The sequence below is a fragment of the Atta cephalotes genome, assembly GCF_000143395.1.
Source record: "Atta cephalotes unplaced genomic scaffold scaffold00032, whole genome shotgun sequence".
In the NCBI taxonomy this organism is placed as follows: Eukaryota; Metazoa; Arthropoda; class Insecta; order Hymenoptera; family Formicidae; genus Atta; species Atta cephalotes.
Window position 1 is genome coordinate 3365376 of NW_012130096.1, and position 20731 is coordinate 3386106.

At 31.8% G+C, this 20731-nt stretch overlaps 2 protein-coding genes across 2 annotated transcripts in view; one reads left to right on the plus strand and one right to left on the minus strand.

Annotated features, from left to right (window-relative positions):
- Positions 1–2367: 2367 nt before the first annotated feature.
- Positions 2368–7077, minus strand: LOC105621241 (UPF0183 protein CG7083). Its single transcript, XM_012202711.1, has 8 exons — positions 7014–7077; positions 5357–5439; positions 4973–5200; positions 4648–4857; positions 4384–4533; positions 3611–3775; positions 2655–2831; positions 2368–2565 (listed from the first exon to the last, which is right to left on the minus strand). Exons 1-8 carry the CDS (start codon positions 7075–7077, stop codon positions 2368–2370), a joined length of 1275 nt encoding a protein of 424 aa, XP_012058101.1.
- A 2508-nt stretch (positions 7078–9585) lies between these two features.
- LOC105621242 (baculoviral IAP repeat-containing protein 6) overlaps positions 9586–20731 on the plus strand; it is a 29385-nt gene continuing 18239 nt past the window's right edge. Inside the window, exons 1-16 of the mRNA XM_012202712.1 lie at positions 9586–9763; positions 10859–11178; positions 11656–11900; positions 12031–12370; positions 12906–14424; positions 14563–14737; positions 15045–15263; positions 15660–16080; positions 16173–16323; positions 16545–16695; positions 16771–16995; positions 17079–17333; positions 17757–18042; positions 18125–18286; positions 18716–19021; positions 20109–20405. Of these exons, the coding sequence (XP_012058102.1) occupies positions 9586–9763; positions 10859–11178; positions 11656–11900; positions 12031–12370; positions 12906–14424; positions 14563–14737; positions 15045–15263; positions 15660–16080; positions 16173–16323; positions 16545–16695; positions 16771–16995; positions 17079–17333; positions 17757–18042; positions 18125–18286; positions 18716–19021; positions 20109–20405 (5250 nt within the window). The remainder of the gene's footprint in view (positions 9764–10858; positions 11179–11655; positions 11901–12030; positions 12371–12905; positions 14425–14562; positions 14738–15044; positions 15264–15659; positions 16081–16172; positions 16324–16544; positions 16696–16770; positions 16996–17078; positions 17334–17756; positions 18043–18124; positions 18287–18715; positions 19022–20108; positions 20406–20731) is intronic.

Consider the following 20731-nt stretch of genomic DNA (forward strand, 5'->3'; position numbering starts at 1 on the left):
CTACAAACACACTACTACACACACTACACACCACACACACACACACACACACACACACACACACACACACACACACACACACACACACACACACACACACACACACACGATAATTATATCACATAATAATTTATTTATTATGGATATAATAAAAATTATAATATATACAGAATTTGACTCAAAATATTATAAGAAAGTTTTGAAAAAATTAAACAAAAAAGTTATTGTTTGTAAATTTGTAGTAATTTTGTAAATAAGAAAAAAAATGACTGACTACAAAATTACAAAATTACTACTTGTCTATGCGTATACGGTAGTTTCAATGAGCGCATTTTAATGCGTTCATTAAACTCGCAGATGAAAGTCATTTACGAGTGTTAGTAATGTCGTATTATAGCCATGGACAAGCAATCGTTTAAGTGTAGACTGTAATTAGTCATTTTTTAAATCCTGACTACCTAGAAAATTTCCGCTTAGAATAAAAATTACGAATAACTTTTTCACTTACTTGAGAACTTTCTAATATTTTGAGTCGCGAACTTTAGGACAAGGTATAAAATTATATTTTTATTATTAATAACAAAATTTTAGGGAAAAATTAATAAATCCACGTGGATACAACAAATATTTTTATTATGTTACACAATGTTGTAACTTCTAATTTTTTTCACTCAGACATTTGTGCTGGGTGAGAATCCATAATCTTATAATGAGAACACGATAATCAGAGTATACATAATTTTGGTTTCCACCGCCAATTTCACGCATTTTTTTTTTCTTCACACCCATGTTAAAAAATTTACCATTTATACGAAATTTGAAAGAGTCGATTTACTTTCTTACTTCATCTAAAGGATAATATTATATGTCAAGATTATTAATAACAGTCCTTATAATTGATTAAAAAGATTATATCGCCTATAAAAATTTATAATATTTTCCGACGTTTTTTTCTGCTTTCCAGAATTGTCGAGTTAAAATACTTTTTGCGAATACTAATAATTTCCATTACAATTTGTCTGTCTTATTAATTGTTATTAACTGTATAATTATGGCAAAAGATGATAAATTTAAATTAGACGCTGTAATGTCCCAAATAAAAGTAACTAGATATTATTGTTAGATGAAATTATTAGTATTTCCATCTTTTTTCATAATATAATAATATATATTGACAATATATATCAATTTCTTAATTATAAGACTAATAAAAATTTAACATGTCTTAAAATAATATCGCCTTTCTTCCAGCTACAGATTCTTTGAATGATAGAGTCAATGTTTTTCTTAACAAAAATAATAAGACAAGAAGACATAAAGGAATTAAAATGAAAAATATCAATTATTTAGTTTTAATATCGTTAAAACTAAATAAAAGTTTTATTGAAATGTATAAGATTTTTAATTTTATTCTTCTATTTAATCTTCGTTACTAATGATCATTATATAGTGGTTTTTATTGTACGTTTATTGTGTACGAAAAGCCACTATAATGGCCGGTATTTATAGTAGTTTCTTATATTTAAGATTGTCTTAAGTACAGTCTTAAGATGACAAAACCAATCACAGAACCTTATTAATGCCTCAAAATATTTAAGACGATCTTGTATGATAAGAGCGAACTATGAATATCGGCCAGTGTCTTGTCGAAAAACCTTCAGAGTCTACTAAAGTTTTAATATCATAATTTTCTTTCGCATATTTCTTATAATTATTGAACTTACATACTATTATTTGTACAGATATGTTAACTTATAGAATATAAATTATGCCTTTTGTAATTCTACATGTAGAAAAAAAGACAGTATTCTTAAGAATAGAGCAGCGTATTGTTGCGTTACAATGATTGCTGTATGTCTTACAGCTAGTTCTAACGTTGCGTAAAGATTAATGTGAAAAATTAAGACGTTAAAAAAAGGATAACTACCGAACTTTGTTAAGATAAACTCAACTTGAAGTTGATCCAAGTATCCATAGCTGCGAGACAAGGCTTAAAGAGAAATAATAAGTAATATACATATATGTATGTAATCACACAAGTCCTCACAATGATATATTTTTTTTACTTTCCATGTATTTTTTGCTCCTGAATTTTTATACATATCTTATACATATCTGTGGTCATCGTTTAATCGTCTTAATATTCACACTTTACGTAACACTTATTTATCATCCTTGTATTCTAAAATAATTGATTACATATTAAAAAAGCTTCCTGATAGAGTGTTCTACCTCGATCTTGTCACATCCCATCGCTTTTAATCGGCAAACTTAAGATCTCCTAAGTTAGCTAAAGTAATTTTTTGTCCTCGACTGTTCGTCACGAATCACGCTACGTAATGCTTTACATAGTATGAATTATCAACGTCACGCAGTTCTATATAAAGTTACACTTGCGATATGTTGATTCGCCATAACTTCAACAATCGCGTCCCGTATGCCATAACAAAACGTACAGCCGAATGGGTTAGTTGTGTTTGTTGAAGACGCTCGATTTAGAACTACTGGTCGCGCACTTGCTTTCAATTGCTCGCTCACTCTATCCCATTTTGTATAGGCAGTGATCTATGAGATGAAATTAAGATTCATTAGTATCGTTAATACATAGTAAAAATATGTATATCAAATATATGAATAACTACTAAAAACCCTACTGTAACAGGAGATGGGGAAACGTCAATCAATTTTCCCGATTCCGTGGAATTATTTTCAGGAGGCAGAGTCAGAGAAAACTCGCAGCGGTGATACATATTAAAGTTATAATGTCCTGGATAATTCGTGTGAAGTACAAACTTTTTTATACATTGAGTTTTAGCGTTGAATAAGATATCCTGCAAAGAATTACATGAGTATAATTGGTAAATGTGAAAAATGGAATCAATAGACAAAGAAAGAATGTATTCAAGAATGACATGACCTATAATTTCATGTAGAAGCATTGTACTGATTTGTCTTCTAATTATTTGGATCTACTTATTGAGTAATGCAGCGTAGCAAATTATGATTTCAATATTGGTCCGGCTGTCCGTCTGTCTGTCTAACTGTCTGCAAGATTTCTCAAAAATGGCTTAACTTTTTCAAATTCTGTTTTTCATAATACATACTCAAGGATTTTAGTGTTCCTACCTTGATATATAATCTGATGTTGATATTAATGTAATTTTGAATTTATCAAAGGTTTTCTCTCCTTTCAAAAAAGGGATAAATTCAAAATTATATCGATGTCAAACTTGATATGGGGGGGAACGATACTTTGATATGCAAACTTAAGTAAAATTACTTTTTACACATTTTGTATTTTTGTTAAAGTTTTTTAATAGAATATTTTAGGACCTAAATTTATATAACATTTTTTTCTTATTTTAATTTATAGAAAAAGTTTGTATGGAAAATCCGAGGAAAACTTATATGTCCAATAAATATCTAGAATTTTTTTCTATAAATAGTTTGAAGAGAAAAAGGCAAAGTATTTATATTGATTATCTCTTTTAGATATATCAATAATAAGTAATATCTTTAGTGTTAGTAATTTGCCATTAATAATTTGTACTTTTTCGATTCAATTGTAAAAGTAAGCTCGTCATATCACCAGATGAAAAAATGTACTTACCAAACCTAAAGTAAAATAATTATAGAAAAAGTCTGACCGCCTTGTTTTATCTCGTTTGTGCGCGTGTGGACTGTGGATACGCATCTTATCCTCAGCTTTATAGAATACTCTAGATGGAGCACCAAGCGCACTCAAAACATCCTCACATGTATCACCGAACAATACCTGAAATCGTTAAATTATAATATCAGAAACAAAAAATATGAGTGCAAAAAAACATGTTTATTGCTTTATGTTATGGGGAGAGCTTCGTGTATCAAAAAAGAGATAATTTTACGGGTTTTTTTTTCTTTAAAGGAACAATGCAATAGATCTTTTTAAAGATTTTTTATATTATTATACATTTTCAAATATGGAAATAAATTTTATTAAAAAGTAATTTTATAGAGTTCATAAATAAATGTTGACATGGCCTCCTCATCGAAATTGCGGTTTGGCGGGAGTTACAAGTGTCTTTTGTACTCATTTGAAGCAAAAATATATAATAATTTATTTTTTTATATGAAATTATCTCATCGATAAATCAAGATAATTTTTAGAAATATATTTTTTTACTACTTTGAAATCGATTATACGAGGTTCTCTCTACTTAAAACAAGTTTGATTTTTTTTCACATATTGAAATTCACATTCGATGTGGAGTAAATTTATTAAACAGAAATATTTAATTGTTGTGAATCGCATATTTGAGAACTCCACTTTATAATTTCTACTTAAACATTTAAATGTTATGATGTTATTTCTTAGCAAAAAGTATATTGATAAAGCGCAACCTCTTTGGTCAGACATCGCTTCTTTGGCTCCAGCAATGCTCTTGTTCCAGAACTACCTTCCGTGAAAAGATGTAATTTGAGTCCTCGAGTACGTGCTTTGTCTCGAATAATATCAGCTTTCTCCAAATACAAGTTATTATGATAACAAACCTATGTAAGGATGAATGTTAAAGATACATTAAATGTTCAACATTTTAATTTATTTTTAAGTAATGGCAAAAAAATAGCCAAATATAAAAATAAAATAGTCATAAATATAATTACAAGTGGTAAAGGTGGCGGCGATGTCTTGGAACCGTGTTCTTCGCCGCTACCACCGGCTAGAATATTTCCAACATAAATTGCCGTTTTTGCAACCAAAGGAGAAGTTCCATTAGGAAACTGTAATGAGCCTAATCCGTGGGCGTAACCAGGATGGAATTTTGAATCGATCGGAAAGTAAAATGATAGTCCTCGAAAATTCAATACAAACACCTGAAATTTATCATTATAGATATTACATATCACGCATATACCTTATAAATTTTAATTATTTTGAATAATAGTTAGTTTTGTATATATGATTAAATTTTATGAAGAATCGGCATACCTGCTTTTCACTGTCATAAACACCTGGGTGAGTCGCACCAAATGAATGCTCTATCTGCTCGATTGAAGGTAACACTTCCGGCGAATTGAATGGCAAACCGCAATATTTCAATTTTACTAACTTCATGTTATAAATCTCAATTATTTTAAGCCTTTGTACAACAGGATCGAATATAAGCCGAATGCCGTCGTGAGGTAAATTTATTACTAGATCTACGTCTAACGGATTCTGCGAACGTGCATAATGCTTTATGTAACATCTGATTATGTTATTTAAATTTGACATATGACAATAGAAATATTACTTGTTTATTCAAAAAGTTTTAGTGCATTATGTGTATATGTAATAAGATTCATGCCAACATAGACGTTAAAGTATACTTACAGTATCGCTATAAAGTACTTGCACTCCTCTTATAACACCGACTTGAGACTGTATTATCGATACTGACTGAGAAAAGTGCATACCTGCAATATAGCAAGTTTAATATTTGGATCTTAAAATAAATTAATGCTTGCGCGTTTTTCTATATCAAAAATTTATACAGAAAATAAATTACAATATAAAATAGAAATAAAAAAATGTATACAAAATTATAAATCTGTTCTTTGTAGCTAAACTAATATTTTCATATTTAAAATGCAACAGAATTTTATATATTTAAATATATACATTTTATATATAATTAAATATATATGTTTAAATTATATTAATATATTATAATATTTAAAATTAAATTATATAAATTATATTATTATATTTAGCTATGTTATATGTATATCAGTCTAATGATTACTTATTGCTGTTTATATATTTAAAATTCGACAAAAACTAGATAAAAAATTTTATTACAGCTACAGAAAATTAATCTTGGACAAAAGAATTTTGAAATTAAAAAATGAAAAGCTACTTTCAAAAAATAGACAAAACATTTTTTAATTGCACAGAGATTTTTAATTGAAAAATTAATTTGCATACAATTGATTTTCATAAATAAATTGCAAATAAAAAAAATACTTGATAATACAAGGCCAAATAAGGTTTGAGAAATCAAAACTATATTTATTTTCAAAACAGATGATTGAGAATAAAAGTAAAAATAAAGAATGATAAATTAATGTGAATGTTGAATAAATAAAAAAACATAAAAAGTGTCTTTAAATGAATCAACAAAAAGCCAGCGTAAGAAATTATTATTCTTTTATACATAGTTCATTGAATAAATTATTAGAATAATAAATATATGTTGAAATCATTAAAATAATCTAACTTATAAGATTGATTTTCACAAATAGAATAAATTATAAACAAGAAAATGGTCAATGAGGCTAGAGAGATATAGAAAAATAAAAACTATATTTATTCTTAAAACAGTTAATTAAGAAATGAATAAAAGTAAGAATAAAAAATGATAAATTAGTTTAAATATATAATAAATTTTATTATATATGAGTAATTTAATTTACACAAGATTGGTTTTTCACAAATAGAACATTTGCAAATGAGAAAATGATCAATAATGCAAGCCAAATAAAATTGAAAAAATGAAAACTATATTTTCTCGGAAAAAATGAAAATTATATTTTCTCAAAAGAGATGCCTAAGAAACAAAGAAATAAGACTAAAGATTGATAAATTGATATGTAGAATAAATTGCCTGACTTTGATTTAAGATTTTGATTTAATTATTTATTTTATTATTTGTTATTTTGTTTTATTTTTGTGATTTATGTATTTATTTATTTAAAAAATCGTTATCCGCTGTCATTATAATAGAGAAAAAAAAACCGCTCATATTCGTTCTCGCTTGTCGAAGTTTCACAGTTAGATAATGGAACAACGCATATAAGGAAACAAGGGACGAATCATGTATTACGCGAGATAAAGTCAACGGACTGAAATCGCTTGTTCTCGTCTCATATAAACTCGATTCGATCGAATGAAACTTGACGAGAGAGAAGAGGCTTAGTTTGCATGTCGCAAATCATAACAACGCACGCCCGTCGGTCGCGAGCGTTTGCGCTTGCGTTTCGTCACTTGCCCAAAATAAATTCCCATTGCTCGCATCCGAGGGACCTTTCAGGCACCACCTCGAGCTCCAGCATCCTGTCCCGTCCCGTTCGTCTAGCTAGCCACGCACGAAACAACGGAACAATGATGCGTCGAGGAGAAGAGCAGGATCGTCGATTATCATAAGAACTGCGCTGCTCCTTTGTCCGTCCGTTCGATTGTTAATCACCAGATAGCCATATTGCTGTCACATCCCACAATAACAAACTTCGCTCTCACTATTTTCGCAGCGCTGCTGCGATTTCTACTACCTCCTACGGTTGGCAAACTGTCATCGAACAGCTGATACACTGCCGCGGAACATGAGGAATTCAGAAGAACGGGCCTTTCGCGGAAATGAAACGCGATTATGGCTGCGTTTTGTAGCTTTAAGAGCTTAAGGTATCTTTTTATGTGTTGCTCAATGCTTATTTAGGGCCAGCTCCGATTAACTTAACGAGCCTAGTAACTTTGCAAGATTCCAACTGAAGCTGATGGAGAAAAAAATGTAAACTCAAAAGTTGAATTTATTTCACTAATTGTAATTAACTGTAATTTTACGTACTATATTGAACACAATAGGTTATTAACAAACAGCTATCAGAGAGAAACTTTGTTACATAAGTTAGTATTACAAATCTATTTCTAACTGCTCTCTTAGCATTTTTTCTCTGATCAGCTTCAGTTGGAATTCTGCAGTTACTAGGTCTGTTAAGTTAATAGGAGCTTTGAAAGTGGCCTTTACAGCGTTAAACAGGTTATGTGATCAAAATGAACGCTTGAGATTTATCAATTTTGACATTCATTTTACGTATTTCTATTCTGACGCTAAGGACAGAAGCATAAATTCTTGCATAACGCATAAGGACGAAAGCACTCGTCTTGAATTTTGAAAAAGTAATACGACCAATTAAAATCATTTAAGTTTAATGCGTTCGTGAAACGCGCTAATCTGATTGGTTGTATTACTTTTCCGAGATTCTATTTTCCAAAATTTTGTCATGAGACATAATGTAAAAATGAATCAATCAAAAGTTCTTCGTTTTCTTTCTACACAAAATAACGAAGATTAATTTTCTTAGCATTTTCTTTTGGGATACTAGGTACAGCCTCGCACCGTACCAGTTGCGTGTAAGCACTACACTCAGCTACACTACACTAGAGTGATATACATCATAGTGTACACTACATCATTGGCCTAGTTTTCAACCAATTACAGTCCAGTATTCCCCTGTCGTTCGACTATAATAGGGGAATACTGTAGTTGGTTGATTCTTACATTTTGATCCGGATTAAACTTCGGTGGAAACTAAGCCATTATTGCTAATCCTGTTTCTTGACTTTCATTTTCAAATTTTAAATGTTACACTGGCTTTACACCATCTCTTTGAGCGATGTAGCAAAAGCTCACTTCGTAATAAAATTTGCACTATACCGTAACCATGGAAACACGATACACCGAATGAGTTCGCTTACCACCAGCCAGGGAAATATAGTATACTGTCTGAGTGTTGCACTGATGAACGATAGTGTAGCCAAGAGAAAATGCTATTATGCTTTATGCGAAGATCTGTCCTCTTTGTATAAAAGCGAGATAAATTACACATGAAATAACAATATCCTAAATAAGCTAAAAATGATTTTATTTTAAATTTAGATAAAAGATGAAATTATAAGTTGTTTTATTTAAATAATTTTAAGTTTTTAAACAAAACAATTTAGAATATAGAAACAGCATATTAATTCATATTTTTACTTATCATACATAAATTTTTATTTTTTTTAAATTGAATTTTTAAAATATTTTATATAACAAACTATTTCTGTATAATACATATCACCAACAAGATATAAAGGACTGAAATTCGTGAATATAGTGAAGAATACAATAAAAAAATCGTGGACATTACCGAATCATTGGTTACGTATAGTTCAATATCCACATTTGATAGACATAGAGGCGCTACAGAATAAAATAACAGCTAAATCCCGGTCATGGCTGCTCTTATAGCGTTTTCAGCTCGACCGAATTTGCATTCTAACTTAGTTAGAATAATGATGTTTCGTGCTCTCCTATTGGTAGAGTGTAACATCAACCAATAGCGAAGCATTTTCTAACCCAAGTTGATGCAAACCTGGGAGTTCTGTATCCTCAAATAAGGTGAAAATTATAAAAGCGAGCAAATTTACTAGGCGTTAACCAATAAAATTATCAGTATTTTAGTAAATTCGCTCATTTTTGTAATTTTCATCTCGTTTCAAGATACAGAATCGATTCCCTCATTTCAAGATACAGAATCGATCCTCAGGCTTCTCTCTGCTATGATGCTTCCATGTAAAAGCATTTTAAAGTTGCCTTAAAGTATTCGGTGTGAACTTTCTGAGAATCGAAGCTCGAAATCTCATAAGGATCGATTGATTATGGGAGGGACGATAGTCGGCTATATTCAGTGCAGTCTGCTGACGTTCCATTCAAAGATGGCGTTGACGAGTGCGCCATGTTTCTCGTGATGTCTGAGCGTTAGAGAAAAGTTTTTCAGAAAAGCGTGATCCGCATGAGCAAAATGGCTGATGATGACCCATGGCTATTGAAGGAGGACGGTTGCTTGAACGTGGACACCGAGTGCAAGAGTATTATCTATCACGCCAATCTAAACGTTCTACTCATCACTACTGGCAGCGCACAAGTATACGTGTTCGATGTCAACTCCGGCGTGATCTTACAGAGGAGTTCTCTGTCTGGTGAGCGTGTGCAGCTTCTTCGTCGTGATCGATCCCCGCGGAACATTTCGCCGGGTCGGCGCCGAGCAAACGATAGATTTCCTCCCTCTCCCCCTTCTGACAGCGTCATCCCCGTCGCCGTCACGGCTGTCCGCCCGATATTTGCAGAATACTGTGCAATAACGCATGTCAAGGTCGCTTACGTTTTCCCAGAATAAGACGACACTACTTCCTCGTCGTTGAAATTTTCCGTCACGAAGTGTCTGAAAGCGACAAGCTTTGTTTTTTCCCAGGAATTCGGAGAGTCAAGAAGATAATCTTACAGTTTGTTACATTCTGGCCATGCTTTTCACACTTTCCTGGATTTTGTCTCTGTTTCTTTGTTCTGCGAAAATGAATTTGCATTTTTAATGTGGAAAGTAATACGGCTTAAAGAAATGGATCTATGACTGTCAGCATTGTGCAGTATTCCAATTAGGTTTTTTTTCCAATTATGTATTTCCAATTATATATATATTTGTTGTTATCTTCTAAGAAGTAATTCTATTTATTTCTTATTTTCACAAATTGCTTTGGCACTTCTGATCCAATCATCAAAGATAAAGTTTTTTTGTATGTATAACGGTATCTTTATTATGATGTAATTGCAGCAAAGAAGTATTCTTTTATATAAGTTCAAGAAATAAGAACAAAGAATGTTTATATGTTTTTCAAAATCAAGATTTTTATAAAATCTTTGCATAATTTTCCAAGATCATGTTGAGGGAATACCAATTAATATTAATATCTATTAATATTATATGAAATATATATTATTTAGTAAAATTTACTTAAAATGTATATTATGTGGATATTCGAATAATTTTATAAGATTATGTGATGGCAACCAGAAAATATTTAAATATTTAATATTAGTTTTTCACAATCATTAAAATAAAAATAATCAATTTATATTTTTGTATTAATGTTTTTTACAAATTTTAGATATACATATATATTAGATATATATTAATTCGTATATTGTTAAAATGTGTATTATTAAAAATAAAAGTGAAAAATATTATGTGAAATGTGTGAAGAATTATAAAATGTTCATGCTTATAATGATGATTGTAGGTAAACCTAATGGGAAATTGCAAGGAATTTATTTATCGGATGGAATAGACAAAGTGCTGTATACAGATGGACGAGGGATTGGCATACGTAGCGATTACAATGGGGTCCTGCTATTAGATACAATTTTGCAAACCCCAGTTTCTAAAAGTGAGGATGTCATAAAGCTGGAACTATTATTGTCAGAGGCGACGATATTGCTTCAATGCCTACAATGCATAGAATTGCCAGGTGTGGAACATTTGCTGGAGGTGCTGCAAGAACTGTCAAGTAAAATTGTTACAGCACAAGCAAATCAGAAAAAGGGTATTAAAGCTCAAAAAGTAAGTACAGCTAATTATTTTATATAACATTCTTTGTTGTAGTTATTTTAGAGGGATATATTATAGATGAATATAAAAGTGAGGATGTAAAAGTAAATGAATTATTTAAAAATATATTTTTTAATACACTTGTTAGGTATTTATTTATTTAATAAAAAATTAATATATTTTTTAATAACTTGATCTTTATAATATAGAGAATTGTTATTTTTACTCAATTAATTTTGAGTAAGTTTTATTTAAGGAAATAATCATAGAACTGATTAATAGAGATTTTTAATATTGAACAATTTAAATTTAATTTAATATGATTATCGGAATAGTTAAAAATATAATTTATTACATTGTGTTAAATAGAAAACAAAACATTATATAAATATATACAAGATTTTTAATATCTTTATGTTATGCATACAGAATTAATATCAATATCAATGCTAAAATTATTAAAATTAAAAATGGAAATTTTAATTGCAGTGGAATACGATATGTTTGGAATTACCGCATGGATCTTTAAAACTCGTTTGCTCTGGCTTAGTAATGGAATTAAAAAGGCAAAATCGGCATATAGCAGCACTGCCCATTGCCTCTGCGATCAATGAACGACTAAATGGCCTATTGCCTAGTCTTGCGTTAGAAGGTGGTCCCACTGATAGAGCATTAATGTTTAGTGAAGCAGCACGTCGTAATACTTTTCCAAAATGGCCACATATGAATTACAAGTAATATGTATTTTATTATTATGTGACATAGTCGCTTTTATTTTACAATTTTTTTATATTCTATATTCCTGTTAAAATGAATGCAATTAATGATTTATTACACACAAAATTAATAGAATAAATATTTTAGATGGGCTTTACCTGATCAAATGGCCCAGGCTGGTTTCTATCATGAGCCAAATGCTACAGGAGATGACAGAGCGATGTGTTTTACTTGTAACGTGTGCTTAGTATGTTGGGAGCCTACTGATGAGCCATGGTCGGAGCATGAGAGGCATTCGCCCGCATGTCCATTTGTTAAGGGTGAATACACACAGAATGTTCCATTATCCGTGACTCTTGCAACGGCTCCCGCTCGTGAGGCAGGCGATACGGTGGACGTCATAGGTACTACTAATGTCACAGGCCTCGCGGCTACAGCCTCTTCCAATGGTTTTGTAAATATTTGGAACATAACGAATCAATTGAAGGTAAGCTATTCGAGGTTTTGCATTATCAATGCTATATAAAATCTGAGAGTATCTTTTCTACAATCTTGGTCAGAAGTATTAGGCACTCATATTTTTTTCTATCTGGAATTCTGGCTTTTAGCTGAACTACTTTCTGTACTTAAAATGAAAATAGGTACATGTTTGAAATTTTTGGTGATAGTGAAAAGAAAATTGACTATTATAATATAGAAATAGAAAACAAATCCTAGAATTCTTTTACCAATATTATTTATTAATTATCGGCGTTAGTAAATTCATAAGTTTAAAATGTTTTTTAAACAAAAGATAATTCACAGTAAGTATCATAAATCGATTTTTTAGCTGTTAAATAATGTTAAATAATGATTAATAAGGTGCTTAATACTTTTAGTCGTATATAAAGCTATATTTACAAGTTATTTATTCTAAAAATTAAGCTTGATATTCTTTAGATGTATGTTATCTTTTTTACTTTAATTAAAAGTAATATAATTTTATCTTTATTTAAAGTAATATAATTACTGTCATCTTGCAGAGAGAAGTATCATTTTATATATCACCTTTGGATCAAGAAATAAACAATAAGGAATCGATACAGTTTTGTGCTGCGAGAAATTTGACACCTCCGTATTTAACAAATCTAGGCTCAGATTCGGATCCACTTTCGGAATACAAGCCTTCGTCGTTCTATAAAGTACAAGTTACAGCACTTTCAGTAGTGGGATCTCCAGTAACCCTGAGAGAGGAAGCGAAAAGCACTAACTCCTCGTCGTCTATAAACATTGAGACGACAGAGCATAAGATTCGACCGTGCTTAGTGTGTGGGGTTACAGTGACAGTTAATAATCCCTCGCAATTAAGAACTTTAGAGAATGTGTGGGCTGCCTCGAGCGATCTAGCGAGTTCGTCGTCGTTAGTTCGTGCAATGAACAGTGTAAATAGTGCTGCCAGTGATACTCTAGATATAATGAAGGTAGCGGGTGATAGGTACATATCGTCGAGGTTGCATTACTTAGTATTGTATGACTTTCATCATAAGGCTGCAACGGCGCAACCTATCAAGGAAGACAATTCTAAAGAATCAAAGACTAAGAAGACTCTATCTGGAACAGGAACTAGCGCTAGCTCGAATGGCGGACGCCAGGAAAGCTTGTACCAGGAGCTCTTCCTTAGTAAAATTTTTTATGAAGTGCCAGTTATCGAAGATGTAGACTCGGATATGGTAGTTGGTCCGCATTACGACGGTATCTTCCCACCCAACACTTTAACCGCCTCGTCCTCCAATGGCATTTATTCGAGTCCCATCGGTATTCCCTTTGGTCCGACCCCGACGACGTCAACTCCCTACGATCCCAATTTTCCTCCTATTAACGGCTCGACCCACTTTGCATCGACATCTGACTTGACAACGATAAACAAAAAGAGCTTAGATCTTATGAAAATTACCAAGGCAGAACCGGTGGTCATCAAAACATTAGCGATAAACGCCTCGGACTCTCTCCGCATTACATACATAACTACGTCCAAGGACGGAAGATACCTGTATGTCGCGATGTGTCCTGCAGATAACGCTTCCGTCGAATCTTCTTCGTCAAATACCAATCAGATGGACGTTGACGACGAAAGCGATTTCTTTCCGCAGAAAAGTTATATGTATTGGGACCATAATGACAGCCAGTCGAGCAAATTGATAAACGGCGAGATCCACAATAATGAGAGCAACGCGAACGCGTTGTTGCTTGTATATGCTTTGGATTTCACGGGCTCGGTAGTAAAAATGGCGTCGGAACCGCTGGTGAAGCGAGAGATACCTTTGGAACAGGCGCCAATAGAACATGTACTACTTCCACTTCAAGAAAAACAAAAGTGCACATCATTTTCTACTAATTCTAGTACCAATTCCACTAATAATTCAGCTATTCAGGAACCTGCCGGACAAGTTGCTCTTGTATGTAAAGATGGTGTGGTCAGATTATTAAACTTAAGTACGCTGAAAACTGTAACAGAGGCGAGATTAGATGGAAAGAAATTTATCTCTGCGACTTATTGCAACAGTAAGTGTTTCTCTAAAAACGTTTCCAAAAGAAAAACGAACAGGAGCGAGCGGGGAGGGAGGGAGGGAGGGAATTAATTTGGAATATTTGTGGGGATTGTGTTGAAAATTTGTGTATTAAGGCCAGTGGTTTTTGCAGGTTTGGAAAGGCTGTGTGTGTGCACGAGCGATGGCACATTGCATTTCTTCATTACAGCGGAGGAGGAAGACTCTGCAGAGGAGAAAGACGATGTTGATGATGTGAATATGGGTAGTGAGGGAAGTTGTACTTGTGAAAATATAGCTCCTAGTACGTCAACGTCGTCGATTTGTTAGTAAGTTTTCATTTTGAATTTGCAGAAGCCGAAATATTTTAATGCTGAAGAACTGCCGAAGGTGCCAATTTGATAATTTCCTGTTCTTGTTTTCGGAAGGAGTTTTAGGAAGGAGTTATTTTATTATTATTATTTGAAAAAAAAGAAAAAATTGAAATGATTAGCAGAGCGATATCAAAATGACACCATTGACATAGTTCTAGTATTAATAGCTTTATAATGTTTTTTATGACATTATTTATAAAACAATGTAAAAGTATTCTTTTGATATTTATTTATTAAGTTTTGAATATTTTCTACGTTTTAGCGATGAATTATTAGCACATAAATCGAATTTCTCATACTGGGACTTAGGGCTGTTATACGAACTTACACGATTTAGTCGACATTCCCCTGCATATAGCGCGACCGTCCCTCCGTGTTGGAGTGAAATGATGCAAGCTCAGAGACAAAGACGTTATCCGCAGCATCTTCATCAATCAGAAGATCAGCATCATACGAGAACGTGGCGGTTACAAAGTGATGCGTAAGGAGACATAATTATAAATGTTTTAACAGATATTCTGACCATCTCAAAGAAACTGCATTCCGTCTTTTAATTGTGGATTCTCTTAATAATTATTAAAATATCTGTATATATTTTTAAAATTATTTTTTAATATTTTTATATTTTTTAAATGATTTTTAAATTAATTTCTAATCATTCTTTTATCGTATTTATTCTTTTATGCTTAGTAATATAAGCGTTTTTAGTGCTATCTTATAACGCGTGATAAATAAAACTGTCTATATTGAAATTTAAAGAATTGTAAATGAAATAATACAGTATATTTCTTGATAAAAAAAAATCGATGTAAAATTATACGCGGTTAAAAAAAGAAGATACATTATAAAGTTGTAACACATTTGTATATTATGTTAGGACTACTTGGGATGAACACGTATTCGAACTTACTTTACCTCGAAGCGCAGCAGGAAGTATAGGACACGTTGATGTCCGATTTACCTTGCATCCGTTCTATCAAGAGTTACCCAATATTCAAGTGACTTTGTTGAAGCAAAATATAAAGAGAATCGGTCATCAGAAGATACCAACTACTCCCATAGACGAGAGAATTGAATTTAACATAGGAACCGAACAAAAGAACGAAAATCCAGTTATCACAGAGGAGTATCAACGCCAGCATAATACCGAAATCCTCTGTGGTCCTATCGATTTGCATCGTTGCGTAGATCTGTCTTGTCACATGGGATGTGTAACATTGACAAGCCCAAAATTATTTCGTTCGAAAGCTAGGACGTTGCTCGTTCACGTCAAAGCTTTAGTAGATCAAAAGGATGGAGTGAGTAATATACTTGTCAATCTTTTATTATATTCTGTATCTTATAGAATCGATTTTATTATAGTATTTTCTTTTCTTTTTCTATTTTCAAGACATCTGCGAAATCTAAAGCAAATTTAGCAGAAAGTAAACCACCAACTTGTAAAAAGTTAAAGATATTTGAAGTACGTCCGCTTGTGCCTCCTAATGCTGGAGAACGATTTGACGAGAGTGCGAATAGCAAGAAGTTGGGATGCTATGTTGGTAAATATAATCTGAGAATTTATTAATATAACGAACATATTAAAATAAATTTATTATATATGTATATATAAAATACTCTGTACTATAATTTTTCAAGAGTTCTTTATGTTCTTTTATACGTAACAATTTTACTGTCGTCAAATTTTCAATATAATTTATAAGAAAATGTTAATTGTTTTGTACTAAAAATTTACATTAAAAAATGTTGTTTTTTATTTAAGGATGCAATTGGATTTACGAGATCTCCATCACCGTGAGATCAGTAAATCCCACCAGCATGCCCGACGAAAGGATGCAAAGATGTGCTATGTTAGAATCCAAAACTTTTGTCGATAATCTTTTGAATGTCGCATGTTTGCAAGTACCTGTCGAGTAAGTAATAAGAATAATAGAAATTTAACGAGTTTAAGTTTATAGAAAATTAACACTCTAAACAAACGTTTGCAGCTCTCCCGTCGTACAATCTATAGCTCTTGACATTCTGATATGGGTAGCCTCAATAAGATTAACGAGATTGCGTAGCGTTCAGAACACCGCTGAAATTAAAGCTCTTCAATTGGAGACGATACGTTCTGTACAAGGACGACTATCCAGCTTATTACGAACATGCCTCTTGCATGCTGGGAGAAGTATAGCGCACAAATGCGTTAAATTAATTATTCTTTGTAGCGGGTGAGCAATTATTTGAAATGATATTGATACAATGCTAATTATGTGAAAATTTTATGAATGGAAAAAATTATTATTTCTTTTAGAGGGTTTTATAACATAGAGGATTCATCGGCTCAAACCTTTGATGAGGCCATGCTTTCTGTATTGGTCAACTTGTTACCGTCAATAATGGAAGTTCATTGGGCTGGTTCACTGAGATGGCTTCAATTACTCATTACTAGATTTTTGCCATTAGATAAAAATTACAGTATCGCACATAAATGTGTCACCCTGGTGCAACAGATAGCCACTGAAGTCTCTAATAGAGTGAATCCATACCATTTGTTGCTCGCAACAAGGTTGTGTATTTCTTAACTTTTTTTTATGTCCTTAGAGAAATCTTTAAATAAAACTTTTACCAAACTCCGATTAACTTAACCAGTCTAATAACTTTGCAGGATTCCAATTGAAGTGATGTCGGAGAAAAAATGCGAACTGAAGAATTAATATATTTACATTTGATAATTTTTCTCTTTGCATTTTTTCTCTGACATCTGTTCCAGTTGGAATTCTGCAAAATTACTAGATTGGTTAAGTTAACCGGAGCTTGGTAAAAGTCCTAGTGTTAGTGATTAATTGTTTTGAATATTGAAGACATTAATAAGTGCTTTTAATACTCAAAATAAATAATTAATGATTAACCAATTTAATGTATACAATATTAAATTTTTCTAATAATTTTTATTTTTTGTTACAATCTTAATAAATAAATTTTTCTCCAGGTTCGGTCTATATAACACACCTTTTGAAACGGAACTTTTTGACTTAGAGCCACCAATGTTACCAAAATTTAGTTCAATACCCGTGACGTATGCATCTGTTGTAACCAGTGAGCAAACAGGCCCTCCTGTCGCTTCGTCAAGTGCTATACACTCGTCCAAAATATCACAAGATTCTATTGATTTGAGAGACCTACTCACACTGCCTACACATCCCGCTAGTGAATTTGTAATATCCAGCAAGTTGAAGGCATTGTGTACCAATCAGAATATGAAAGGTCTCCTCGAGGTAATATTATTTAATTAATAAATAAGATCTTTGTATATCGATTATGTTCTGTATTATTTATGATATTTAAATGTTGATTTAGGTTGAACCTCTTCATTTTACTTGTCACGCTGCCTCTGATGGCACGAAGATGGAAAAGATCGATCCTGGTATGAATACAATTAATATTGGACCCACTTTGTATGATAGTACAGCGACAAGCAACAATGGTGTGCCTGATATTAAAACGATACATCACACATATGTAAGTATCCTCTGCATGCATTTAAATGTATTAAAAGTTGTGGTATATCTTTTTTTAATGAAACGATGTGTGACTTATTCTATAACCATGTATAAGAGCGAACACATAAATTGAATCATTGCTTTGTTTAAAAAACTCTGCGATGTCAATGATGATAATGGTAATATTATAATTGTCTCATGCAAATGTGACATTAGGCTACGGACAATAAGCTCGAGCAGACTTGAGCACAACATTGTAAAATATAATATCTACGAAATAGTGCGCCAAATTAATTCTCAGCATTCGTAGAGTAGGCGAATTACATTCTTTCACGATTAACAGTGGCTGTGTAACGACTGTGTAATGACTGTTCAGTCATAAAATGGCATATACAATATAGATGTTAGAGTAGTTGAATTTTAATTCAGATAGAAATATTAATTGTAGAACTTGGATGCTGGATCGCTAGGACCACATGTTCAAGCTAAATCGACAGCTACATTAAGCGATCTGCTTAGTATGTATACGGGAAGAGTTTTAAAGAAGCCATCTGCGCAACTATTGCTCACACCCGATGAACAATCGGATTATGATGAGGCTAATGAAATGTCTGGTGACAACCAGACTTGGCATAGCACGCAAAATAATATGCCTAGTTCACACATATTAAGTTCCATTATAACAAAAGAAAAGTCATGCGTACAAAGTATCAATACTGCTGTAAACAAAGTTGAGGAAGGCAATCCTAAAAAGGTAGATTACATAGACAGACACACGCACCATTCTTATTTTTCTTTTTTTTGTAAATTCCTGTTTCTAAATGATACACTGTCCTTTCGTCATTCAATCGCTTTGTTAATATGCTAATTGTAATAGAGACATTCATTCGCTAAAAGTTTTCTATCTGTCAAATGCAGCTGAATAATGTTAAGTGCAAGTTGCATGAGTTACATGAAATTTATTATGAAATTTATTATGTAATTAATTATATACTCGATGTTAATATCCTTGCATATAATTACTGCATATATTATTTTTCGTACGCTCATGGGTTTTCTTCTCATTCCCTTTTTTTATTTTAAATTAATGTTATTCACAGCAGAGAAAGCTCAACTAGTTTTATATTAAGATCATTTAAACAATTTTCATTTTTTATGTGTACGTGCAGCCAACAGTTTGTTCTTTTTTTTTTTTATACATTTGCTTTATTGTTTGATGCAATTATAGGGCTAGTTGTTATAATATACCGAGTATAATCTCATCTTATTTTTTATGTATATTCTTGTATTACGCGAAAATTGTGCGTAATGAGAGTCTGCAACAGACTTATCTTTCTGTAAATCAACAGATCTACAAACATGTATATTCAGAAAATTATAAAGTTGTGATTTAGTTATGTTTCAATTTATAATTCAATTGTTTGAAGTGTCCCATAATTAGCGACCTTAACATGATGACATATTCTATAATTAATGTGGATTTGATATTTATTAACGTTCTATTGAAGCAATATGCGCTCGAAATTAATTAAAAATATGTTTTGTTACTTATTTATAATCAATTTTAATTTGCGGTGAAACTCTTATTTGCAATTCGAAAATATTATAAAAACCCGACAAAAATTATTATTAAAATTATGATCGCAAATCGTGGGACATTACGATGTAATTTTTTATGTGTTTCAGTATGTATCCAAAATACAATTGCCTATTCCACAGTAATAAATTGCTGCAGTGAAATAGCATTCCGCTTTTTTATATTTTTGTCACATTGCGTTTGAAGTGTGTAAATTTAAGAAATAATTATTTCACGAGCGATTAATAAATTATGTATGTTGCAGCGAGATGATATTACATTCCCGTGGGGAAGGTTGCTATGCTGGCCGCCTCAGCAAGCATTGGTCGTCGAACGGATGCATTCGGGAGCCCGTCGATTCGTTATTTTAGATTTCGGATCACCTGTATTGCTGACCGATTTGATGATACCTTCGTGCAATGATTTGGTATCGCTGTCCATAGATATTTGGACTAAGAGCGAAGAAATAGATGGCACACGGCTTATTGTCGCAGGTGATATTGGAGGTAGACCGTTGATCGTCTGCGATCTTCAGCCGCCACCTGTGTGTAGATATCTCAAGGTAAACTGTATACTACATCAATAATAATAGATCTTTTAATTGTTTTTTTTTCATTGTTTTGTTTTTTATGATATTTAACTTCTTTCTGATCATATTTGCTTTATCCTAAAAGTAATATTTAGTACCTGTAAAACATTATCTTATAGTTGCAATTTTATATACAATACATTTTTTATTATTCATTTAATTTCTCTTTTATATATATATATATATATATATATATATATATATATATATATACTACTCTTCTTACTTACTTAACTTAATTAACTTAACTTTAACTTTACTTATTAATTAATTTAAATTTTAAATTTTAATTTTAATTT